General features: G+C 36.3%; 1 protein-coding gene and 1 non-coding gene across 2 annotated transcripts in view; both read left to right on the top strand.

Annotated features, from left to right (window-relative positions):
• Positions 1–27,696, top strand: part of LOC134670633 (neurobeachin) — a 604,515-nt gene that overhangs the window by 202,912 nt on the left and 373,907 nt on the right. The window contains exons 2-3 of the mRNA XM_063528438.1: positions 2,277–2,381; positions 25,284–25,410. Of these exons, the coding sequence (XP_063384508.1) occupies positions 2,277–2,381; positions 25,284–25,410 (232 nt within the window). The remainder of the gene's footprint in view (positions 1–2,276; positions 2,382–25,283; positions 25,411–27,696) is intronic.
• Trnav-cac (transfer RNA valine (anticodon CAC)) lies at positions 9,999–10,071 on the top strand. Its single transcript has one exon. It is a non-coding gene; the product is annotated as a tRNA-Val (tRNA).

Consider the following 27,696-nt stretch of genomic DNA (forward strand, 5'->3'; position numbering starts at 1 on the left):
ATAAATCCAATAAAACAGAATGAATATTTTTCAATTTCACCTCCATAACAATTTAAAAAATATAACTACGCGTGTTTGAGTAGACCTTTTTACCGCTAACGTTTAGATGAAATATTTTAAATGTTTTTATTTGTGTAGTTAAATTTATATAATTTTTAAGAAAAAAAAACCGACTTCTTTGGGGGCCGGTGAAAGATTATAGTAGATAGTACACTATGTAGAAAAGGAGGTAAAACCACCCATTTTTCTACTAGCATTTCGCTTCTGTAATGGCTCCTCTACAGGATGGGCCAACGCCGGCCACTCCAAGGGACGCAGCCATGCGGTAGAAAGAGATAGAAATATTACTTGCTCCCTCTAACGCATAAATGCGTCCCTTGGAGTGGCCGGCGTTGGCCCATCGTGTAGAGGAGTCGTGTCGTGTCGAACCTAATGAAACCCACTTTTCAAGTAGCATTCCGTTTCTGTAAGGCTCGCAGTTTCAACCTAACCTAACCCTTGTTCGGTTCTGTGAGGATCGCAGTTCAAACCTAACCTAACCCACTTAATGGCGCATGCGGTGCGGTGTACGGGGGTTTAAGCGGGAGGGGTTAGTAAGATTGGCATCATCATACTTTATACCTACATTTTATGGTAGGTAATCATAGTGGTTTATTTAGGGTATCATAGTGGTTTTCCGGGCCAAGGTCCGGGTCCGAGTGCGAGTCCGAGTCCGAGTCCGAGTCCGAGTCCGAGTCCGAGTCCGAGTCAGTGTGCGAGTCCGGGTCCGAGCCCGGGTCCGAGTCCAGGTCCGAGTCCGGGTCCGAGTCCGAGTCCGGGTCCGAGTCCGGGTCCGAGGCCGGGTCCGTGTCCGTGTCCGGATCCCAGACCGGATCCGAGTCAGGATCCGAGTCCGGTTCCGAGTCCGGGTCCGAATCTGGATCCGAGTCCAGGTCCGGGTCAGGGTATGAGTCCGAGTCCGGGTCCCAGTCCAAGTCAAAATCGAAATTCGTAATCACCAGACGTATACCATGCGTCGTTGAAGAGTTCTGTTCTGGTCATCATCAGCAGTTCCACTTCATCAAATGCGACAGTTTTTAATGTAAATGCTTGATTTTATGATGAAAATACAGAAAATTCTATACGTATGCCTTTAAGATTTGAGGAGTTCCCTCGATTCCTTATGGATCCCATCATCAGAACTCGAGCTTGACAAAAGTGTGGCTTTAAAACTTAACTTGCTTAACGAACATAACGAAGAGGAAAAATCGCCAAACGTGAACTATGCGTCGTTGAAGAGTTCTGTTCTGATCATCATCAGCAGTTCCACTTCATCAAATGCGACAGTTTATAATGAAAATGCTTGATTTTCTGATGTAAATACAAAAATCTCTATACGCATGCCTTTAAGATTTGAGGAGTTCCCTTGATTCCTCATGGATCCCATCATCAGAACTCGAGCTTGACAAAAATGTGGCTTAAAAACTTAACTTGCTTAACAAACGTAACGAAGAGGACAAATCGCCAACCGTGAACTATGCGTCGTTGAAGAGTTCCGTTCTGATCATCATCAGCAGTTCCACTTCATCAAATGTCACTTTTTTGGATGTATATGCTTGATTCGTTGATAAAAAACCAAAAATCACTATGTGTATGCCTTTAAGATTTGAGGAGTTTCCTCGATTCCTCATGGATCCCATCATCAGAACTGGGTTTTGACAAAAACGGGACCAATCTGTATGCATATACATTCAATCACAAAAAGAATTTTCAAAATCGGTCCAGTAATGACGGAGTTATGGAGTAACAAACATAAAAAAAAATAAAAAAAATAAAAAAAAACATACAACCGAATTGATAACCTCCTTCTTTGAGATTTGGAAGTCGGTTAAAAATTATAGAATGTATTATTTATTAAGTTCATGTTGATTTTATACAAATCAAACTGCAAATTATAGCAAACATTGTTTTTTGTTTTTTTTTATAGGCGTAGTGGCAGAGTGTCATTACGAACCATAAAGCAAATACTGCCTCTAGTTTTTTTTAATGGATGAATGCCACGATGCTGTGTCACAAATATCTGTGAAATGAAAATTAAAAAAGAGAACTGCCGGCCTAGGTCTGCAAGATGTGTATGAAATTCCATTAACGACCTTTTGTCCTAGCCGCACCTGAAACGTCATACTTCGCAGCCTATTTTAAGGAACATAACATCAATATTTCATTGCATGTTTGAGAAAAATTATTTAAAATAAGTATTTTGAGACCTGTTTTAACTGATGTGTGTATTGTTCCAGCTGGTGGGCGGCGAGTTCGACATGGAGCTCAACTTCGTCATCCAGGACGCGCAGAACATCCAGCACATGCTGGAACTGCTGGACCACTGCCCGCCCAGCTTACAGGTATGCCTCTACCTTTACTCTGTAGCTGACTGTACACCTGCGTTTTCTGATAGCCTGGTATTTGTACGCTCTGAATAAATCACTTTTGCTATATATGTAAATAAAACGTAAGTAGGGTATATTATGTATCTGATACGTATGTAACTATTATTGCACTTCGAATACCTATGTATGCAAAACATACATATTATATTATGTTTGACAAAATACAATTTGCACCGATTTTTATATTGCTATTTTATGCATAAAAAATAAACTAAAAGCTAAAATAACCAACCAGAAATTCTGTATTTTGTCGCGTTTGGCAGGCTGATAGTTTTAAAATAAAAACTACCGCCTTTTGTTTTTTTGTCGTTTAAAGGGCGGGCCAAAGTTATACAGTACAATGTCAAGCAGTTGTATTCCATTTTTAGCCTTATTTCATAGCCGTAAGGTGCAATATACTACTTGTTGGTCGTGCCGCCGTTCTCACTGTAACTGATCATTCGTAAACCTTATTCTAAAGCCGTAAGGTCCACCAATGGTTAGTTAATTGTGTTGCCTTTAGTGCAACGTCGTGCACATAATACGCGCTTTTTGTCAAGGATGCTTCCAAATCTTCCCAAGATAACTCCTTGTAACGCATAAGATCCTGGTTGTCAAGTAGATCATTATTAACTCTTTCACTTGACTAGCGTTGTTTTAGAAAACTTGCAGAAATGTTGCTTCTAACTTCTAATTCAATTCGTACAGAATTTTTTTCACTTGGGATTTTGTTTACAAACTGTGGTTTGACAAGCTTAGTTGAAATTTTGAAATGCTGGCCAAAACATCGGTGCAGGTTTTAATTAATCTGATTTTTAACCTTAATACAAATATAATAAAGTTAATATTTGAAACACACCGTCAAATCATATGATGCTTGTAATTTGGAAACAAAGTAAAAACTTAAAAAAGTCAAAGTCATATGTTTAATAATCGTATTAAAGATTGAAGTATATTAAGCACGAACTAAACTTAATACAGCTGTACTATCGACATCCTACCTAATCGACATTGTAGACATATATGTACTTACAATTTCAATTATTTGTTAATGGCGAAAACAAACAAACATATCATACATGCCCAAATAATTGATCAATAAATAAAAAAGCATGCATGAGTAAACAAGAATCCCTTATACCTGCTCCATAGAATACCACAATCGGTCCCATCCCATTCCTTCGACACTGTGTAAAAGAGACAGTGTTATCCAATGAACCCATAGTTTTTTCCACGTGGGCGTCGCTACTCCTGTTTCCTTTTTTTTATAGATGCCAGAAGGTTAAAGATACCTCCTGTAGTCTCCTGGTGTCCTAATGTCGAATTAGATCAATCTAACCCTTCAGCGCTTTATACGGGCTTAATCAATTTAATTCCTTATTAATTTCGGCTTAAAAATTGTATCACCCAAGTAGCACAGATTAGCTGTATAGCAGCCGCATAATGAAATACGAATACGCTTGAAGCTGGATAAAAAAGCTGCATATGAGCTGTATAAGCGTCTTTTCAGCTTTTATTACTCTTAAATGGGCACAAATTAAGCAGCCTTAAGTTCACATAGCTACTTAAGAGCGTTGTAGCAGCAATTTAACGGAATTATAAGGGGTAACAGGAGTTATAAGAGGTGTATATTGACTGGGTAAGAGACCACCAGTTACCCTTTATTCAGCTAATATGTCACATGTGAGCCCTAATACCGGGAAAGATTGACGTTGGGCTGAATAAAAGATAATGAATAACATACTTTTACACCTCTGCCTTAAAAAACAGCTATTATTTAGTATAGTGACATTGACGACGAACGCAGAGGTGAACATATTTATACTGAAGCGAAAACGTCAAGCGCAACGACACCATAAGTCATTTTGTTAAAGTGTTTAGTTATACATGATCTTTTATATATTAATGCGAGAAAGATGTTTGGGAATGCAAGTTTATTGACATTATATATATACATTATCTAAGAAAATTTCAGTGCGCCACGAAAATAATCAGTATTTATTTAAATTAATCATATAAATAAGCTATGTATAAAAACTATCTCAGTGGTTTGGACAGAATTATGAGATAAAAAGTTAATAATAAGTTATAGAAAGTACTAAACTAATGATTTAGGTTAAGAACTCATGCACAAAAAAATATTATTACCCTTAAAAGTTGAAAAAGTAATACCAATTTTGTAGGTTATCTACGATAAAATGGCGGTCAATGTTAAAAAGCAACGTGAACCATTAAAATTCTAATATGCAGCATACGACTGATAAAGATACTTAAGTGAACCACTATAAAGTCCAAGTCGTTATTTCAATACACTAGTGAACCTCTAAACAGTTATAAGGCATCTTGTGAACGTTTAAACAGCCGCTATGCAGACAGTCTCAATGGTTATATATAGGCTGCTTAACGGTAAACATGTTCAGCGCTAAGCCGTATTATGCGCCACATGTGTTCGATTATACGTCTATTGGTTTCATAATAGTTCACTCGTTCTCCCTTATAATAAGTCAGCGAAATAAAAGCTGCTTTAGCGGTAAACATGTTCAGTGGTAAGCTGTATTATGCGCCCCATATGTTCCATTATACGTCTATTGGCTTCATAATAGTTCATTTGTGCTTCCTTAAAAAGTCACAATAATAAAAGCTGCTTAGCGGTAAACATGTTCAGCTATAAGCTGTATTATGCGCCACATGTGTTCCATTTATACGTCTATTGGCTTCATATTAGTTCACTCGTGCTTCCTTACAAGTCAGCGTAATAAAAGCTGCTTAGCGGTAAACATGTTCAGCGATAAGCTGTATTATGCGCCCCACGTGTTCCATTATACGTCTATTGGCTTTATAATAGTTCATTCGTGCTTCCTTAAAAAGTCAGAATAATAAAAGCTGCTTAGCGGTAAACATATTCAGCTATAAGCTGTATTATGCGCCACGTGTGTTCCACTATACGTCTATTGGCTTCATAATAGTTCACTCGTGCTCCCTTAAAAGTCAGCGTAATAAAAGCTGCTTAGCGGTAAACATGTTCAGCGACAAGCTGTATTATGTGCCACATATGTTCCATTATACGTCTATTAGCTTCATAATAGTTCACTTGTGCTCCCTTAATAAGTCAACGTAATAAAAGTCCACAATTACCTCCTTATACAGCACATAGCGTAATTTTATCCACTAAACAGACCTTATAACGGTTAAAGCATTTGATAACCCTTAAAGCTGTATAGGGTCGTAGCAAATATACCTTTATATCACTCTTTGCGTATTAATGGTAGTTTTCAGAGCGGTAATGCAGCTTTTAATCAGCCCTAAGGTATATAAATATCACTGAGATCTATTATACAGCTGTAGGACCACGATAGTGCTGTTATAAGTGTCTTAATACGCGCAGAGCGTTAGATAGAACTAAAAGTGATTAGTTATAGAGCTATCTGTGCTACTTGGGCAGTCATCTTAACAATATCGAATCCTGCTTCTTTATTTTCGGGTTCGTCAAATGCTAACTTCCCGCCCACCTGCGGTGTTGTTTAGAAAATTAGAAATATCTCCTCAACATTTCTGGGATCCTAATTCTAAAATAGAACAGGTAACCCTTTGATGAAGTTTGGCCAGTTCAATAAATAACAAGAGGTCTTTCCCACTGACTTCCAGTTTTTTTCGGGTACGGTTTTCTGCAGAATCCCGTTTTTAGTAGTATGCGTGCAAACAGAATGCTCGTGTGAACGTTACTATATTAGCACGTATACTAAGTACTAAAACGGGATCCTGCAGAAAACCGTACCCGCAAAAAACTGGACGTCAGTGGGAAAGAGCTCTAACGGCCTACCGGTACCGGTATTGTTGACATAAGAATACTTTTAGAAGTGTTACCTCCCTTCGGTTTCGGTTTTTACCGGTGTTGTCAATTCTCCGCCCACACTGTTAGGCCTCTTCAGATTTATGTGATCCTGTTACTGACTAGATCATGACTAACCCTTTTAATATGAATTTTAACGCTCTCTGCTTCTTTTCTTTACTTTGAAGAAAATGAAAGTACTTAATTAAATTTTACTAATGTCAACATCAAGCCCTTTGTTCGTATTAGTATTTGGATAAGGAATAAAATTATATTGTTAATATAAAAGCAAATCTCGTCGAAATTAAATAATCAGGATCAGGTTAGCCAATTTATTCAATTTACACACGTTTAGACTTATTGTTTATTTATAGACTTTTATAGTGTTTTACATTTTACATTCATTGATTATTTATTTCTAACGAAATTATTAGGTATGATTAAAAAGAAAGAAATTAACTTCCGCGTCTTAGGAATCTTAAGTATAGGTACTTGTCTTATAATATGTAATTAAATCTTTACATTTCTTAATATACTTAATCTTAATCTAATCATACGTTGAGCGAGAAAGCTATAAAGTCTTTAATTAATTATATTTCAAGAAATAAACAAGCTTGAACCTTTTGCTGATTGTTTAATTTAATTCATTAATTGTTTGCAAATAAATTACTTTCCTTTAAAATGTTGAACTGTCAGTTCGAGCGTGTAATATAAATGCGTTTCCTCGCCGTGGTCTCTTAATTTCCGAGGAAGATTTAGCACCATTCACCGTACCGAGTAATCGCTCGCAAATCTGTGCTTAATTCCATTCCTAATTCTACGAATAAAGTGCAAAAGGAATCTCTCTCTTTAATTTCTTCTAAAACACTCTGGACTTTAGTGCGGCTTGCGTTCCAGCAAAAAGATTAGGATTTCCCTTTTCGCATCTTTCGGGCCTTTATGCTTCAATAGTCGTTTAACTACTTTGGGCGCGCATGTAAAAGTACTGCACATTCCAATTGCTTGGGAAGTTTTCACGCGTCGGAGGTCATGGCAAACCATATTTTATATTTATTTGTTTAAAAAAATACTTATGTAGGACTATAATATGTACCTACACCTATACCTCTCGCATTGAGTCATAGTTACTACTAGTAGTTTTTGGTTGGTTGGGTTTTAACCGACATCAATATCTAGACACGCGGCAGCGTGTCAAGCCAAGTTCAAGCAAAGGAACTGGCTAGCCAGCGCCGAGTGTAATATTACACGAACCACTTGGTGCCACTTTTGACCCTTCTATAACTCAAAACATCTTTGACGTAAACACATAAAACTACGTGTGTTTAATTATATCCATAAGGATATCTAGAAGCCCAAATTTCATGAAGCTAGCTCAAACGGTTATAAACGTATGAAGGTCAAAAAGTCGTAAATTTTAAGACTGACTTATGACTTATAGTACCTAAACCTAACCTACTTCCAGATGACCTAGAAGGATGAAATTTGGAATCCAGCTTGGTTATTGTGTGTAACCGTAGGAAAAAATCTAAAAATAAAATAAAGTTAAAAAATAGGGGGGGGGTCCCCATACAAAAAAACCACTTTTTATTGGGACTGACATATAAGTACCTAAACCTAACCTACTTCCAGATGACCTAGAAGGATGAAATTTGGAATCCAGCTCGGTTATTGTGTGTAACCGTAGGAAAAAATCTAAAAATAAAATAAAGTTTAAAAATAGGGGGGGTCCCCATACAAAAAAAACCATTTTTTATTGGGACTGACATATAAGTACCTAAACCTAACCTACTTCCAGATGACCTAGAAGGATGAAATTTGGAATCCAGCTCGGTTATTGTGTGTTAGCGTAGGAAAAAATCTAAAAATAAAAAAAAGTTAAACAATAGGGGGGGTCCCCATACAAAAAAATATTTTTTTATTGTAGCGTTGGAACCGTTACAAGCAGATATTTGAAACTACCCCAATATATGTATTATTATATTTGCTATATTAAAATTTAGTCAAAAAATAAGTGGTGTCCCCATACAAAAAACTTGTAATACGCTCTAAACAACCGGCCAACGGTGTGTCGTCGGCGGCGCGCGGCACCACATAATTATACAAAGAACAGAAGTAAAAACCATACAGCGGAAACACAAGAAAAAACATTAAATCTCAATACCTGCCTAGTTTTCTTTACAAAAAGTATTGATATCCCACCAAAAACATAAATGTAAAAAAGGAGAGCCAAGTTCAATACAAAAATTATGCTTGGCTGTGGGGCTCGCCGCAAAAAGAATGGAGATCTAAATGAGTGCCACTGCCAAGTTCTATGCAAAATCCAAATATGTATTTATAGGAACAAAATAACATTATAAACAAGTATTAAACTCTATTTCTTTGCTTTATTGGATACCTATAACAATTGCTGTTATTTAAAAAAATGTGAGATCTTAAAGTAGTTTAGATTTGGCTTGGCCAGGTTTTATCAGAATTACAATATAAATAAAATGATTGATATAATGAAAATTGGCCAAGTCAAATCTAACCTACTTTAAGATCTCACATTTTTTTAAATAACAGCAATTGTTATAGGTATCCAATAAAGCAAAGAAATAGAGTTTAATACTTGTTTATAATGTTATTTTGTTCCTATAAATACATATTTGGATTTTGCATAGAACTTGGCAGTGGCACTCATTTAGATCTCCATTCTTTTTGCGGCGAGCCCCACAGCCAAGCATAATTTTTGTATTGAACTTGGCTCTCCTTTTTTACATTTATGTTTTTGGTGGGTACTTATTAATGGCATTGATTTAAATGTAACATTCCTTAATAAAGTTATCTACTAAACTTCAAAAAAATGTCTACGAACATTTTACATAGATAACAGCTACTGTACTACAGCGCATCATGTTTATTGTTTATCTGCTTAATCATAACATAAATTATATCATGTTCGTATGTGATGTGTCTCACATTACAATGGTGCACCCTACGCCTCACCACCGCTCGTCCACCAATCAGAAAGCTCCGTCCCGAAACGATCTGCAATTCAGCCAGTCATCGTCCCCCCGGCGCCTCTTAACGAGGCCCGCTCTGCCAGACATGCAGCCCTGGTACTGGAGATTGCATTACTACTGAATGAAGGCCCTTTTTATGGAGGGATTTTACTGGTTAATCTTTAGATAGAGAGACTGTAGGAATGGAATGCCTACTGAGACGGAAATGACCAAGCAAGAAATGACTTCCAAAAAATTTCTGATTATACATATGTATTTATTATACGGCCCGATTCGAACTTTAATCAAAAATTTGCTAAAGAGACGAAATGGATCGGATGTGTATGTGGGATATATCCGATCCATGTTGTATCTTTAGCAAATTTTTGACGTATCTTAAAGTTCGAATCAAGCCGTAAGTATAAAGTATCTATTATGTATCTACTGCATACAAATACCAAATGGTATCCCTTAGTCCCTTACATTTGAATAATAAAATAAAATAAAAAATAAAATAAAATAATTCTCTATAATCTTTAGCTAAATATCAACTAAGTATTACAATTTTTTTGGGTACAAATGTGTATCCCCAGAGCATTGTGCGAGTTCACTGTGATAACGGCTCAATAAAATGAATGAATGAATGTACTTACCTATATTATGCAATATGTAGGTATATACGTTATATCTTATTCAATGACACCAACGCATATCGTCGCGCGATAAGAGAAAGGAACTTTGCTCTAGTTGTAGGTAGTGGCTAATTTGCGACAGTGTAAATAAGTTTCCGTAGTGTAGCGGTTATCACGTGTGCTTCACACGCACAAGGCCCCCGGTTCGATCCCGGGCGGAAACATGAACTTTTTTGTTTGTGTTTTTTCTTTATTGTTTTCTTTTTGTCTTTTAAAAACTGCAAACGGAACCTTGGTGTATATTAAGGTAAGGTTAAATCACCATTTATGAATATTAGAACGTCACGTCAAGCCAATACATTAGTATTTTTGTAGCACTTTGAGGGACACTGCGGCGTAGGCAAGATGACCACCTGAAATAAGACCATCTAAAGTTTTTTTCATAGATAAAGATAAAGAGAAAGTAAATAGGTAATGTGTGCTAAATTACCACGAGACTTTTATTTTACTTTTTGATGGGCGTTTTTCCTTGCCAATGTCATCTCAACCTTTTGCTATGAGGAACCTAGTCCCGTAGCGCTGGCTATATTTTGAGCCCTTAACTTAAAGTAATATTAAAGTCAATTTTTTTTTCACTTACGTATGCTGTTTTAAGATGTTAATCTTACATTTTGTTTTGTGTCACAGATATTATTTGCTTTTTAAGTTATTTCATAATTTGTGGTAATTATTTTTATTTTGAATTATATTGGAGAAAAGAATATTCGAGAGAAAACGTGTAACTGTGTCGCATTTAGGATAGTTTGTATAATGTGAAAACATAGTTTGTGTCAATTACGTCCATTGCAATCGGATACTATGTCATACTATTCAAAATTACTCAAAAAATAATTAAAGTTAAAAAAAATTGCTGACGTAGCATTTAATCGTGTCAATATGTACATTACATGTTTTTGTGTCTTATTGAGGCACAGCTTCATAAGATTTTTGATAATTTTGTTCTAACAAGATATTATCATAACAAAAGAATATTAAGGTTACTAGACTAGAGTTCACACCTTATTAATATAAAAGGCGGGATAAATAAGAAATATAAATTTGTGTCAGTTTCATCCATTGCATAAACAAATAATACAAAAATAATGTTCGCGTTCATACGACGCTAGCGGGTGGCTCTTAACGGGCAACGCGGGCCATGCACGGGGAGCGGGCGCGGCGGGCGCGGCGCGACCTTGGCGTGGCGGCGGGTAAGGGCCTCTCTCTAAAAACCACACGATGCGTACGCAACGCATGTTTACTTCGCCTGCGCGCCAAATTAACGCAACTTATGCAAAGTTATACTACTACAAAGAGAACTTATAAATATTGTACAATGTCACCATTTAGCAAAAGAACTGTAAGTAAGTACATCTCATTGCGAGAATTAAGGTCTGTTTATATCTATACACATTACGGTTACGCATCATATACTTGTGACAATGACAGGGAAAAGGTACCACTTGAGTAAAATTTGCTTATTAATACCGTGACTTGAGGTAACTTTCATTCTTTGATAAAAATATTACTTCTTGAATATCTAATCAAGTCTAACTTCAATATATCTTAATTATATGGACTAATAAATTTTAATATAATCATTTTTTTTTCATTATAAATAGCACAAACCAGTCTTTCCATAATTAACGTAAATTATGCACATTATTTTTTTAATGTATTTTTTGTTCTTAGCATTTTTTTATAATAGATATTATTAATTATGTACACGTATTGAGGTTATTTAATGCCTGTTTATTCTGATGTTTTGAATACATTTACCTTAAATAATAATTACCAACACTTTTGATAGTTCAAGCTTCTTGGATAATAATTACCTTTGGGTTCAATTGGCGTAAAGGACATTTTGGCAAAAATGAGTTATGTCCACTACCGTAGCCTCAAAGGGCTTAACTGACAAAACGCCAGGATATCTTTCCAGGAGAGCCAAAAATCAGTTTTGTTTTGAGAAAAAAATCAGACCTTTTTTGTTTGTTTGAATTATGCCTGATGCCTGTATGTGGTTTTTTGAGGTCTTTTAAACTGATTTCTTGAATACAATGCTTATTTACAAAAATAGCATGTCCGTTACGCCAAAAAACACGACTATTTTTAAAAAGGCGTCCCTTACGCCTCTTCTTTAATGTTTATCTTATCAGAAAAAGAGCGTAATGTACTAAAAATTAAACTGTTTTAGTACCATTTGGCGTAAATCCAACAATTTCGTTGCAATATTCGCAACTTGCATTTAGGGAACACTAGAAGTATAGTGTTCCCTAAATGCAAGTTGCGTACTATAATTTACATTTTTTTTTCTGAAAAATTATAGAGATGTATGTATTTACTGTCAAGTTTTCCCCATTTTTGTTATTTTGGGTACTTAAACGTGGAAAAGGTCGTTTTTAAGAAAACAATGTTTTTTTACACTCTACAAAAACAATGTTTTTTTTTATATTTGTTTATATTACTTCAAGTATATTAATTAAATTAAATTTGGTAGGTGAGAAGAGATCTCTGCTAAAAACAATTGAAAACCGAAGGGGAAACATGTTGGGGCACCTGATACGTCACGATACTTACATAAAGTCTATAATTGAAGGCAGAATAGAAAAACAGAGAGGCAGAGGAAGACCGAGACGTGCATATATTGACCAGGCCAAAGAGAAAATTAATGTAGTGACGTATCAGGAGCTCAAAACAGTGGCAGAGAAAAGAACGGAATGGCGAATACTCCACCGACGAGAGCTAGGCTCTTAAGAACAATGATGATGATGATGATTACTTCAACAGAATCACTGCTGTCCTACCATTTATACAGGATGTCCAGTAATTAATGGACAACCTTCTAACCATCGACAGGGCACCTTAGGCTGGTCCAGAAAATTCACTTACAGGTTTAGTAAAAGTTTCGTGGTTTTCGAGATAATCGCACTTTTCTAATTTTGGTTCCTTGTTTCACTGTAATGATCGCCTAGGACATAAATGAAAAGATTTTTACCTTCTGTTTTTTGAAAAATATTCTCTAATAGGCCTGCTAACCAAACCGATAGGCAATACAGTTTTTCCATAGCCAAGGTGTATTTTTGGAAGACCTTAATCCAAAAAATACATTGTACTCTAACATATTTAAGAAGTCTGATCGCTTGTGGTGAAAAAAAAAACGTATGGAGAACAGAGTGGCCAACTTTCTTAAAAATAGTTTATCTAATACTGATTCTAAAATGGTATCACACATGCTATTTACATTTCTCCAAACAAAGATATGGCCTAGATGGTGATTAAAGTGAAGTATGGTGCTAACTAGTAAAAAGACATAAAAGTGCGATTATCTCGAAAACCACGAAACTTTTACTTTTTATAAATTTTACTTTAACATACTAAAGTACTATTAGGTATAGTAGTAGTTTTGAAATTTCGTATGTCTATTCAGTAAAACTTATTGAATATGATCGCATATTTATGACATTATATTAGAGTAGAAAAAGGCATGCGGCCAGGCTTACGTACTTCTATGGATTTAAATGCAAACGTTATACCTAGACAGTAACTTTCATAAGGTTAATCCTGTAAATTCCGGTATCCGGCCGGATAGTAAAATAATAGCCAGATAGGTCAATACCGGATAGTAACCGGATATTCGGTGCATCTCTAAAAAGTACCCACTAGTTCAGTTTAAATTATTTAAAAATTTAGTAACCCTATAAATAAAGCAATGAGCACATGAGCAGGTAGTGCAAGTACCTACTTAACAAAAAAATTGACAAGGAAAGTAGGTATAACTAGGTCATCCCACTTAAACACAAAAAAGCAACAAATATAAACCCGAAATTATACATAGTATGGGGGCGCGGGCGTATCTCTTCCATTGAATCTCTCTCTCGCATAAATATACAATAATTATACATTTTTTGTACATTAGTTGTGGGCGTAACGTACATTAAGCACTCAAAAATTTCCGATGCAAACGGCGTATCGTACACAAAGTTAGGAGTTAGTTTGAATTGGCAGATACGGCCAAATGCGTTGGAAAACTGTGTTCAAGCATTGATTTTTCATAGGGCTTAACGGACATTTTTTTCAAGTTATCGATACGTAAAATATACTATTCGATAGAGAAAAAAAATACTGAGTCTAACAGTATTTTTGCAATTTTGTCCCTTACGCCCTTTGAGCCTACGGTAGTCGTTATATACAGTTTTGTTCAGAATTCCAAGCGCTTTCGTTCTGTATAGTGAAAATTTTTATATCTCTTTAAAAGTTGCCTTTACGACCCAATTTTTGCACAATGAGCTTGCAAAAACAGCTTATCTCAAGGGGCGTAAATGACCAGTTATAAATTAGAAATTCATAGATATTATCGTTAAGGTTACCGCTAAATATAAATATGCTTGTAAATGACTTACATGTCTTTTGTCGTCCTTTAAGCCCTTCATTTGTCTTGATGATTTTTCATATCGTATCTCGTATGGTCAATATGGTCGTAAAGGACATATTTTACTATTGACAATTATTATTTTACTTGCCCTTTATGACCCGCCCTAAAATTATTTTACCATAAGTATATGAAGCGAACAAGGTTGTAAAGGACTTTTTAAATATTTGTATCGTTTACTACCACGAATTAGTTTCTAAACTCTAAATTTAAAACAAATAACATGGACTTAGCGGTGTATAATAACAAATAAATAGTTTTCTGGGACCTATATTACTACATTGTAATGTTTGCCCTTAAATTTTAAAGCATTTACGCTAAGAGTTTTTTCGGCAGTTATCTTTGTTCATGGGCGTAAAGGTCTATAATGCCTAATAAATAAATAGTTTTATGGGTCCTTTATTACTAAAATGTCAAACATTACATTTCTCTTCAAATTAAAAACCTCAGCTCGGTATTTTTCAGCAACTATCATCGTTTTACTCGCAGTGGAATTTCTTATAGTATATTATATACATATATACATAATTTCTTATATTCTATAATATCGTTGTTTATCGACTAAGCCAATCTGTGTAAGAATGTCCTATAAAATCATTCATTCATTCAATTGTTTCATAATCGTTCTAACAGAAAATATTATGCTCCACAAAGGAACATATTTTCTTCAATAACTTTTAAAATTTATGAAGTCTTGTATTCAACGTACACCATCATCAATGTAATTGGCGTTGCTTGCCACGCTTTATAAATCACAAAATTAGCAATACATTGTGTCTTAAAATAATCTTAAAAAGTGTACTAAATATCGAATAAAAGTTATTTTTAAAAGTCGCTGATGTGACATTCTCATTCAAAAGGTAGGGACCACTTTGTCCTTTACCATAAGGACGAAATTTTATTGTATCTTTATACAAATAACCTGTCAGAGAGTCCTTATGGCAAGGATAAAGTGGTATGCGCTACGTACGTACGTACCTTTTGATTGCGAACATCACGAATGTTGGTTAGTATTAGGAGCCTACATTTTATTTTTAAATATACTTACAACATACCTACTCCCACACTATGAAAAGACTTAATATAATAATTATGCCTCCGAATGAAATAAATACACTGTAATGGCTCCTCTACACCGGCCACTTGCTCCCTCTAACGCATAAATGCGTCCCTTGGAGTGGCCGGCGTTGGCCCATCGTGTAGAGGAGCCATAATGTTCATGTAACAAGCACCCTACCCGCGTAGGTAGCCTTCCCCGCGTACGCCGTTCATGCCAAGTTTTATTTTGCCAAATAGTAAAAAACCGTTGTTGAAAATGACCCAAATTATGAATGTTGTCTCGATGTGGCATTATAATAATGTAGACGTAAACTTAATAACATGAATTTTTTTTTGTGGCAGATACATGATGTTTATAAGAAAAAAAAAGATTAAAAATAAAAGCGGTGGATGAATTTGACACACATTTGTTTGAATAACATATTATAATATCCTGTGAAGTACAACACTTCACTTACCGACTATAATTTTATTTTAGGCATTTGAGGTTCACTATTAGGTATTTATTAAATGTCATTATACCCGTGGATGAAAATGACACAAAATGCGTGTGTACGTCGGAAGCCACTTTGCTTTTACAGGGAAACAAAGAATTTCATCTCGAATATTCTTTTTACAAAATGCTGTTTAAAAAAAGAAATACCTAAATTTCTACCTAAGCAAATACCTAGGATGACACAAATTATTATTATTAGGTTTAATATGTGGTCTGAAAACTATATGTAAAAAATAGGCAACATTAATAATCTTATAACTTCAAAAGTTATTGCTATCGGACTAACCGGCCTCAAAGGCTAGACGGTTGCGTTGTAATAACAGACAGATTTATTAATTTTCGACTTAATAATATTGTGAATTTTGAGAGAAATTACGAAATTTACTTAAGGGTTAGCATTATGCTGAGGCGGGACGGGACCATTTCGTGGTAAACTATATATGTCATGTTTTGAATATACTTTTTTGTATCACATTTTGTTTTGTTTGCCATGTAATTATTCTTATTCTTAAATTGCCTACCTATACAAAACAAAATGTGCCCAGGTTTCAGAAGACAAAGGAGTTAGTTTGTTGTCGTCGTACGTCTTCCGTATCGTCTATCGGAATCACATAAATTTGGATAACAGTGCATACGTTGAACGTATGGGCAGAAAAGTACCGCATTCACCCCCAAAGGCTTCTTGAATCTTCGTGAAGAAGAAATCTATTCAATTTGAAACCTTATCTAAAGAAATAAAGAACAAAAACTGTCTCAAGTATTTGCTGCGGAATCCTCAAAATCCTAAAGGTATACTATAGTATATATTTGAATGTAACCATCTGAAAATTCTGCAGTAGAACAATTTTCGGATGTAATTTATATTAAGCCCTTTTCCAGAAGGTCGCTGGCACGTAGCTGGTGACAGCTGCACTTATTATAAGACGAGAACAAATTGTTCCTACCTATATAGTATATACCAAGTGCAATTGTATTTTTGTGCAATCCGTCATCGCGGTAGAGGCCATAGCTAAGGATAGAAAAAGGAAATGTTTATTCGAATTTAAGCTGTTGTGAGACATACTAACATTGAATAATTTTACGGTTTAGACTCACATGTTTATTCTTTAATTAAAACCTTATTAATTTCAAAATAATACTGCCCGTTTTAAACTACACCACAGCCCCGAGGGCCCCGAGCCATCGCTAGAAACTAGTCGGGACTCCTTTTTGCAAGTTTATATATCAAAGCTATATAAACTTGCAATGATATTGCATAATGAGTGGTATGTTTTAATTGCATGGAGAAAGGGTGACATAGAAATGACCCGCTTGCTTAAAAAAAAGGACACGATTCAAGCCTCATCGTCCCCTTAACGTTCTAAAAATTCTGCATAAGCAAGAAATACAAATAGACGATGATAAAGGATGGTCATTTTTTCCATATCTAATTTAAGTGTATCCTATAAAGGGTGAACGCAACGCAATGTACTCGTTAACAAGTGTGACTATGATTCACTTACGTCGCTCAACGGAATCCAGGCGCCGGGATAATGTGCAGATAATGATCGCGATGTGTTCGCCGAGTTGCCTAAGTGAGTGGAAAGTTCGCAAACGCGCCGCGACTCATTACTTGCGGCAACTCCTCATCTCGCACCCCGTGTTTATTCTGAAAGATGTAGCTTTTGTGAGACTAACGTATTCGGATATTTGAGGTTTTTTCCGTAGCAGTACCAGTCAAGTGTAAAAATATGGGTGCTCTCATCATACTCAAAAATATGTCCCATAGTTCTTAATTCGCTGACATAAGAGCCATGGGACATATTTTTGAGTAAGATGTATGCACCCATATTTTTGCACTTGACTGTGATGTCTATGTCGTGGTCAGGTCTTAGAATTTAATGATGTGGCAATCATTATATGCAATCATCAGTTGGCTTTATTATGGAAAAGTCAAACATAGGCATCATGAAGTGATCAATTCTAAAATGGCATTTCTCATCCTTAGTGTCAACATAAAATTGAGTTTTATAAATCGGCTTCTCAAAATTATAAACAGAAAATTCGACTAAAAAATCTCACAACACGGTACAAACTGCTCTTTTGAAAACATCGAGGGGCCGAATGAATTGGCCGCTTTGCTAAGATCAAATTAATTTAGGGCCGGGCGTTATTAAAGAACAATGCTATTGTATTTCGTCGCTCGGAAATTCTGAAGAATTTTCGGGATTTTTTGTCCAACGTCCAAGGACTTCGCTAATTACTTAAAGACGTTTATATATATTAAAGGTTTTTTTTAAATTTTCTCTTGAAAATAGCATACTATACAAATCCTCTTTATCTACAGAGATACCTACACACATAATACAATTAATACATGAAGACAGAGGTAATAGCATATTGCAATTTACAATAGGGTGGTTCACGTTTGTATGGGAAAAATTCAAACTCCAGCTAGAAAAAGCGGCACCCTCTCATTTTATTACACGTATTCTGTTGACTAAATATGCCAAGTTTTGTAATCTTATCTCAACTACAAGGGGATGCTCAAACACTTTGAAATTTTTCAAAGTTGTATGAAATCCAAAAGAAACAAGTTATTATTTTTTTCAGTTTTATGTAAGTAGTAGTTTTCACATTATTTTAAAGTGTGATTTAAAAGTTATTTGATGAAAAACCATTTTTATTTCTATTTTTTATGATTTTTTAGGTGAAATTCTAAAAATCTTACTTTTCGAAAAATTATAAAAAATAGAAATAAAACTGTTTTTCTACTTAAAAACTTATAAATCACATGTGCAAATAATGTGAAAACAGATACTTAAATAAAAATCTGAATAATAAATACTTCTGTTTTTTTGTTTTCATACAACATACAAAATTTTCAAAGTGGTTGAGCACCCCCTTGTAGTTGAGATAAAATTACGAAACTTGGTGTATTTTATCAGCATAATAAGTGTAACAAAATAAGGGGATGGCCCGTCGGAAAATAAAAAAAAATTTTTTTTGAACCCTAATTTACAAGTTAAAATAATTGAATAGAAGTTAGTTTACTTAGTTTCCATCACATGTCGGTTATAAATAAAAGATGATTACGTGGGCCATACTGAAAGTTTCTGAATTCTGATATATGAGACGACTTTTTGTTCTAAGTGGCCAGTCCAGGAATTTTCAGTATGCCCTATGTATAATGAGACGTCAGACGTATTTATATTAATTTTTTTTTTTTACACTGAAAAAAAAACCTGGTACTGGTAACCAGAATCTGGTTAGCTGTACTATATTGTCTTGTTGTATATGTGACGACAGGACACTTTGTAAACATAACCAGACCATTCTGGTTAAATTAAATTTGTTAATTCTACGAAGCGTATAGTAGTAGGTATAAGACTTTTTGTAAACCCAACTAGCCGGTCTGTTAATGGTTACTAAATAATACAGTAACATATACGTTCCTGTCCTGTTGTTATAACAAGGTATTTAGTATATGTAACTGAACGAGTTGTTCGGTGTACTGGTTTTATATTGTTCACGTTACCAGAACGTACTATGCTAATGGGGCTTCTAAACGGGCCATATATTCACTGCAATATGTGGCCGGCAACTATTGGTGTCCTCTTACTCACATGTTAGAGAGGGACACTAATAGTTGCCGGCCACATATTGCAGTGAACATATGGCTCGTTTAGAAGTCCCTTCAGCACAGTGGGTTCTGGTTACGTGAACAATATATAACCAGTACACTGCTCTTCTTGTAAATATAGACCTTTATAAGCGTGTGGTTCCACGTTATTAGAAGGTTTCTTAGGTCTTCGTCCATGTTCACAAAACAAACAAGTTTTTAAGTACACTTATTTTTTTTAATTTTATTGATCAAATAAGTAACACAATATTACAGTAAAACCAAGGCACTGTGAAACTACAAATTAAAAAAAACATTTTGTCTCCACAAAGAAAACAATAAACAATCCCTCCTTATCCACATCGGTGCGGGAGGACTTTTCTTTAATCGGAGCCCGTGCTTCATACACCTTAGTAGGTGCGATGACCCGGTTAACTGCGACAGGCTGACCGGCGACGTCAGCATATGCCCGCTGACGTGACGTCGAGGCACAGAACACCGCGGCACATTTCACTGTGTCAGCAACACGCACTTATACTATACACTTGTACTAGTTTACAATAAAATTATGGACAGGATCTACGTAAATAAAAACATCGACCGGCCGCAACGAAAGACGCTGGCGCAATGGCTGTCCAATGATGGCCCCCCGCCCCCCGCGCATACACCGTGGTGTTGGCACAACTGTTTGATTCGTTCAGAATACAATGCATTATAGTAACCACCACATAATAACTTGTAACGTGTACACTCGTATCTTTATTTTTACATATCGATAGTTAGTGTTACGATGTATATATTAAACGAGACAAACGTTTAATATTTACAACACTTGCATCTTTACATTTACAACGAAATTGTAAGCAGTACTAAATTGCATTTAACTAGAATTAAACAGTGATGTTTAAAAAACAAGTTTTACACGATACAACATTTTTTGTTATTACTACCGGATTTAAGTAGGTATAACTATATTTTTAATTACTATGCGTTCTGGTAGTATTGTAGAAAAATATTTTTTTCGGTGTAACCTGTCTAAGTGTCCCGCTGGGCAAAGGCCTCCCCTCGCTTCCTCCACTCGACCCTGTCTTTTGTAGTTTCCGGATAAAATGCGAAAAGGATATAGCGGGACGACTTGGACGCATTTTTATCCTACTTATATAAAATTTATTGACGAAAATGACGAAATATTATTTGCACCGATTGACAATCAAATTTATGATTTAAGTTTACTATCCGGTCATCCGGCCATCAACCTTAAGTTACACGTACAAGTAACTTATAAATAAACGTTTATTTATAACTTTACTACTATTACTTATTAGAGTAGTTAAATAATAATTACTGCTCTTAGTGCTGCTAATGTGAGGCCTAAAAACAAAGACCCATTTTAGCAACCACCAAAGTGTAAAAAACATTTCAAATGGATAAACTCAAATAGCGGTCGGACAGGGTTAAGAATACCTTTTTCGAGCAAAAACGACCCGTAAAAGACAGCGCCCCACGCCAAAGAAAAACGTTTTAATAAGATGACGGGGCAGAATCCCGGCCCGTCACGGTGACGTGTCGTCCATCAAGCGCCTCTTCAGCGCGCTGCGTGCCTGGTACTTGTGGGGCGTGATGTATCACTTAATTAGCTTTGGGCGCCTCCTTTTGACTTCTGCGAGCCTGGTCAAGTGATACGGAGGTGTGAAAATAGTTCCGAATTGGGATTTGGTTTGGATAGCCGTCGGTAACTTTTGTTAACCGATTGAGTTAACAAATGGAAGTTTCAGGCATAAATAGTAGATTGTATCACAAGGGAGCAAAATTACATATTAACGGCGAGGGCGTACATTCTAAATTAGAATAATTAGAGTGTGAGCCCAAGGTGAAAATAATATATTATGATGATGAAAAACAAAAATAGTATCCTATAACATAAAAGTGGCACTTTGATCCCTCCTAGCAGGGAAGAAAATTGCAATTTTGACCCTTCCTAGCAGGGAAAAAAAAGCCCTTATTCCAATAGGTGATGATGTGAAAAAAATATAGTGGTAGGTATAAGTGGTCCGTTCCTTAATTTAATGCCATTAAATAAGACCAAGCATAAGGACAATAAATCCACTGAAGCTATTAAGCTGGGTAAAGAACTTACAGTAAATAAAGACATAATAAAAGCAAGTAATAAAACTAGAGGAAAGTAATTATGTGAGAGTTAAGCCGCGCGGGGTAAGCCCGGCTGAGCTGCGGGGGGTAAGCCCGGCTGAGCTGCGGTCGGGACATTACATAATAGATGGAAAGTAACAGATGATGAAAGAAATTGGAGTGCGCACACTGCAGACTTGTATTTACCGCAAATGCCAAACATTTCCTAGAGTTTTCACCATGCTAGAGTTAGACCGAGATAAGTCTGGAACGATTTTGACAGCCCACGCAGTGCAAATGTTGTTTTGAATGTCAAACTTCTATGTAATTATGACGTATAAATGACACTTGCACTGCGTCTGCTATCAAAATCGTGCAGACTTTTCTTGGTCTAACTCTAGCATTACTTATTCCATTAATCGCTTATTTGCAATAAATTCTGCAATTTAAATTTTACAGGCCCATAAACTTTGTAGGTTTTGTATAGTTGAAATCAAACTCGGCGGTGTGGCAAACATCTACTTACTAGTATGATAGGCAGAATAGAAGTCAATGCAATGCATTCTTAACAAGGATGATTGTTGTATGTGTGTTTTTCAGTAAAATGTATGTAGGTGTACTTCCTTGGACAACCAATTGGAGTCGAGCAAGATTACTATACCCAAACTATTTCGAATCCTACATTTTATTTACAAAGGTAAACTAGGCCACGCACGAACACGAGATTACTGAGATCAAGAACCCGAGAAACAAGTTGAAAACAGATACAGAGGCGCTAAAGACGCATTAAAAGCTTATACTTTGTTTGTATGGGCAACTCGTTCGCAGAATCCTTATCGGGACGAAATTAGGTCGCCTCGCCTCTACACAAGGCAATTTACGTTTATTCATGCATTTACTATTGTGAATTGAATTCCTAAATTAAATCACTACATTACCCATTGACCTAAAACACTGAAATACTCCAACTAAGCATTTAACTGGTTTTCAAACAACTGCAATAACTGCATTTCATTAGTTGCTTTAAAATAATAGTTATTTGTTTGACGAGGGGGCAAAGTGTTGTTTAACCACTCGTGATAATATGATACCCGAGCAAGCGATTGATTCCAAAAATGAACCACGAGCGTAGCGAGTGGTTCCAAAAATTTAATCTTAAGCGTTGCGAGGGTTTCTAAGCACGAGGGTTAACAAAAATTGCCGCCGAGTTATTAAATATTTATCATCCAAAATCATAATTTAAAAGTCAATTCTACCAGCAAACATAAGAAAACAACTTTGCATTTGATTACTTTGCCTCACCTGTGAATAAAATGCAACTTTGCTATCAGTTTTTGAAGTGCAAAGTAAGGCTTTCCGAGCTAGTGTGGTTTTGTCGCATATTTTCTAATTAATCACGTGTCATATTCAAACTAGCTACCAGGTTGTAAGAGAATCCAAGGAGGTTATTACATTCCCAAGGGGTGTACGGCTAAAATAGGTGGGTGGGACTATACGCCGCATGGCTCCCATTGGTTGCCATTTTAAAACACGAACTAAAAAAAATCAACCGCCGAGTCAGGTAGAATTCCACGAATCGAATTTCTCAAGCGGTTATATGGTCGCTATCAGATCAGCGGCTGAGGTGATCAAAAATATCTGGACGTGCACCCTATGCCTTGACAATAGACGCGTGTTCAGATGTTTGTGAGCACTTTGGCCGCTCCGATATATCTGATAGGGACTGTAAGAACTAAGAAGTTGAGCTGATTTTCTAGTAGATATTATTTGGGACTAAAACTAGTTTAGGTATATATTACATTTTTACTTACTTATTTTCCAATAAATAATCATTCATATGCCTTGGTTAGAGTTTAGTAAGCAACGTGTTAGTGTCTCAAATGCATGGCTTAACAATACCATTAAACTCCTATAAGAAGCGTTTGTTTGAAATTTTCCAAATTCCAAGTTGGATCGTGAGATTTCGCTGAACTTGTAATTTCCCCGAGATTGTTCCGCTAACCGTAGAAGAATGTAATGCAATTACAACCGCTCTCGTTAGGCGAGAATGAACGCTTTGTTTCATGCTCCTGCTTGCGTCTGGTGCCCTTGTGCTTCATTTTTGAAGCGGGTTTGTTATTAAATAAAGTATGAAAAGGAAATGTTTTTCTGGCACCTTTTTTATGGACAAACCGTTCAAATGAGCACTATATTTTTAATGCTCTTTGTACGCTCTGTTGTCCTCGTGTTCCTGGGAATTAATATAACCATGTGTGACTTTGAAATATGGGTGTAGGACAAAAAAAGGGTCGGATCGGCTCATGAGGCCTCCCGCTCGGCTCTGTTGTCCTAGTCTTCTTGGGAATAAATTTAGACTTGTGTGACTTTTTAGCCAACTTAAAGAAATTACATTGAATGAGGGGCGAATAGTCGAACAGAAATCTAGGTACAAGTAAAATTAATTATGCTAGTATGCTAATGAAGTTTATAGTTGCTAATAAAGTTGTGACAAAAGGTCAGGTCGTTTTTGCCTTCAACAAACATGACATCTCAAAATTAGCATAAAATTAGAGGAAGTTAAGGTTGGCGCACACTTCGGGTTAAAATAACGAGCGTTGCAGCGAACGGTGCAAAGGGAAAACAATTTCATTAAAAATATTCCGCATTCCTGGTTGTTTCCGCTTGGCGCGCTTTGTGGAGCTTCGTAGATTACCTGGCATGAGATCCAGCATTGTGAAGCATACCTACATACAATGCCAATGATGACTTGATGTTTTGACTAGGTACTTGCTTGGAAAGTTGCATGCTGAATGCTGTTTCGTTTACCGCTCTGGATTCATAACTTAGTGTAGTTACAAATTAGTGTGCTTACAAATTGAGAAATTGTGTTCTAAAGCTATCGTCGGCTGTTGCAGTTGAAAATGGTGTGGAGGCTTATGGCGTCATATACGACAGTCTACACTTACAGATAACTAAAAATTCATAAACCTAATTGCAAAGGCCGATCATGATTTGTCAGTTAAGTGTTGCTGTTAGGGAAAGTTAATAGATTAATAACTTTCAGAATAGCGGTTATCAAGAATCTTCTTACCTAAATATGCTGCATCTAATGTTAGGAGAGAATTTTTATACTGTTTCTGCTTTATTAAGCTGTGTGCACATCTAGTGGATTATGGCTTAACGCTGCGTTGTTTTTCACCATTTTTCCAAACGGGTTAATAAAGGGTTCTTATATAATTTAGCAAATGCATATTTGTCATACGAGTATGTATAGGTATTATTTACTATATGTATGCTAGTTTTAACGTATTTATCTATAAATTATAAACTGAAATAGATGTATAGGTACTAGTACTAAAGAAAAATCGGGTGGCCGAGGCCGAAAATGAAGCGGCGTCGGCTAACGTCGTGCGTGACCACTAGACCACCCACGGCGGTACTCTTCCCAATTTTAGTACCTAGTATTTGTTATCTTTGAGAGCCCAGGAGCCTTCAACCAAACTTCGAACAGTACGAATCAGGTCGTTGTTGTTCAATCGCCTGTGTGCTAACGAAATACATATTATTTTTGAAATAAAAAACATGTATAAATCATGGCTAATCTTATTCTTCTTTCTAGCGTTAGTCCTGCCTTATTGCCATGCCTTATGTGAGCCTGGGGTCGGCCTGACTACTAGAAATCATGTCTAATTCTATGTTTTAATTTCAGGCGGAGATCTGGTCTGTGTTCATCGCGATCCTGCGCAAGAGTGTCCGCAACCTGCAAGCCTGCACTGACGTGGGATTAATACACCACGTGCTGCAGCGGCTGCCGCGCGCCGAGACTGTTGTCGCAGGTATGTCAGCCACGCCCTTATTCCTTATACAGGTTGAAAACCGACAAATTATTAAAAATACGTAGTCAGTAACCCATTTGTCAGTAACCCAAAATGTGGTGCCTAATTATATTAGTATATCTATTGTGGCTGAATGTCGATGGGTCTGTGCCTTGGATGTCTTCACTGCCAAAAAATTCCAATATGTTACGCTGAACTGCGTTAATTATTATTACGGTAGCCAATCACATTAAATCCTAAACCAATTTAAAGGTGCGTTTACATTATTTGCTTCCTTTTTGCCGAGGATTGTCCGCTGGACCGAATTAAGCAGTCCCAGCGAATTGCAAGGTTGCTTAATAACATAATAACCGAGCCGTCTGCGACATTCGGGATCCTTTTAATTTACCGAAACTTTTTTGACCAAATTTCGTTTCCCAACCAAATTTTACCAACTGCACGGTTGTTAACTCAATCTTTCCCATATGAACATTTAACAAACTTAAATTCCGACAAATGATCATTTCCCAAACTATTACTTTGCAACTTTTATAAGACCAACTGTTTTTTTCCCAAATGTTTTACTTAGACTATAAATGTTTGCTTAAATTTATTTTCGTCAAATAAATCTCTGGACAAAATTATTTTGTCCAAAAATATCTTTACTTATAAAATGTTTGTTCAAATAAATGTATAGCAAAACCACTACTTGACAAATTAGAGCGGTTGCCGACTCTCTTGCTTTAAAAAAAAAGGGATTGTTATCCGCCACAATTGTTTTTTTATCAATTAAGCCATACTTTTGAATATGTTGCGTTAGTCTAAACCGGGTGCGCCAAAGTTCATATAAAATTGCAAATTCGATTATTGAAACTCCGAAAATGTATCTCATATAATTTTACATCCTAATGATCATTGTACATTTTCATTTTAAACAATACTCATTGGAACTTCGAATTTATTATATTTATAATGCCATTCTACATAAATATCTCTATTACTAAAATTTATGCATATATTATTACTCGACATATCGATTTCGACATATTTCATTTTATTTATAACAGCATGCACCTGTAGGTCATGTCAGGTTAAAATCCTGCCAGAAAGGTGGGTTAGGTTAGAACTGCGACCCTCACAGAACCGAAATGCTCCCAGAAAGGTGGGTTAGGTTAGGTTAGAACTGCGACCCTCACAGAACCGAAATGCTGCCAGAAAGGTGGGTTAGGTTAGGTTAGGTTAGAATTGTGACCCTCACATAACCGAAATGCTGCCATAAAGGTGGGTTAGGTTAGGTTAGAACTGTGACCCTCACAGAACCGAAATGCTGCCAGACAGGTGGGTTAGGTTAGGTTAGAACTGCGACCCTCACAGAACCGAAATGCTGCCAGAAAGGTGGGTTAGGTTAGGTTAGAACTGTGACCCTCACAGAACCGAAATGCTGCCAGAATGGTGGGTTAGGTTAGGTTCGAACTGCGACCCTCACAGAACCGAAATGCTGCCAGAAAGGTGGGTTAGGTTAGGTTAGAACTGCGACCCTCACAGAACCGAAATGCTGCCAGAAAGGTGGGTTAGGTTAGGTTAGGTTAGGTTAGAATTGTGACCCTCACATAACCGAAATGCTGCCATAAAGGTGTGTTAGGTTAGGTTAGAACTGTGACCCTCACAGAACCGAAATGCTGCCAGACAGGTGGGTTAGGTTAGGTTAGAACTGCGACCCTCACAGAACCGAAATGCTGCCAGAAAGGTGGGTTAGGTTAGGTTAGAACTGTGACCCTCACAGAACCGAAATGCTGCCAGACAGATGGGTTAGGTTAGAACTGCGACCCTCACAGAACCGAAATGCTGCCAGAATGGTGGGTTAGGTTAGGTTAGAACTGCGACCCTCACAGAACCGAAATGCTGCCAGAAAGGTGGGTTAGGTTAGGTTAGAACTGCGACCCTCACAGAACCGAAATGCTGCCAGAATGGTGGGTTAGGTTAGGTTAGAACTGCGACCCTCACAGAACCGAAATGCTGCCAGAAAGGTGGGTTAGGTTAGGTTAGAACTGCGACCCTCACAGAACCGAAATGACCACTATGTATACCTAAGAGTATGAGTTTTGATTAGGTTTTTGTATTCTTTGGTAAGTACTCATTAGGAGTAATTAAAATTTGTTCAAATAAAAATTGGCAATTTTTGTTTTCATAACTGTAACATTTGTCATGTTTTGTTATGGTTTTTGTATTCTTTGGCAACTAATAATTTCGAGTAATTAAAATTTGATAAACTAAATGTTGCCAAAGTGAGGAAATGTCAAAATATTT

Source organism: Cydia fagiglandana, chromosome 14 (assembly GCF_963556715.1).
Source record: "Cydia fagiglandana chromosome 14, ilCydFagi1.1, whole genome shotgun sequence".
NCBI classification, from domain to species: Eukaryota; Metazoa; Arthropoda; class Insecta; order Lepidoptera; family Tortricidae; genus Cydia; species Cydia fagiglandana.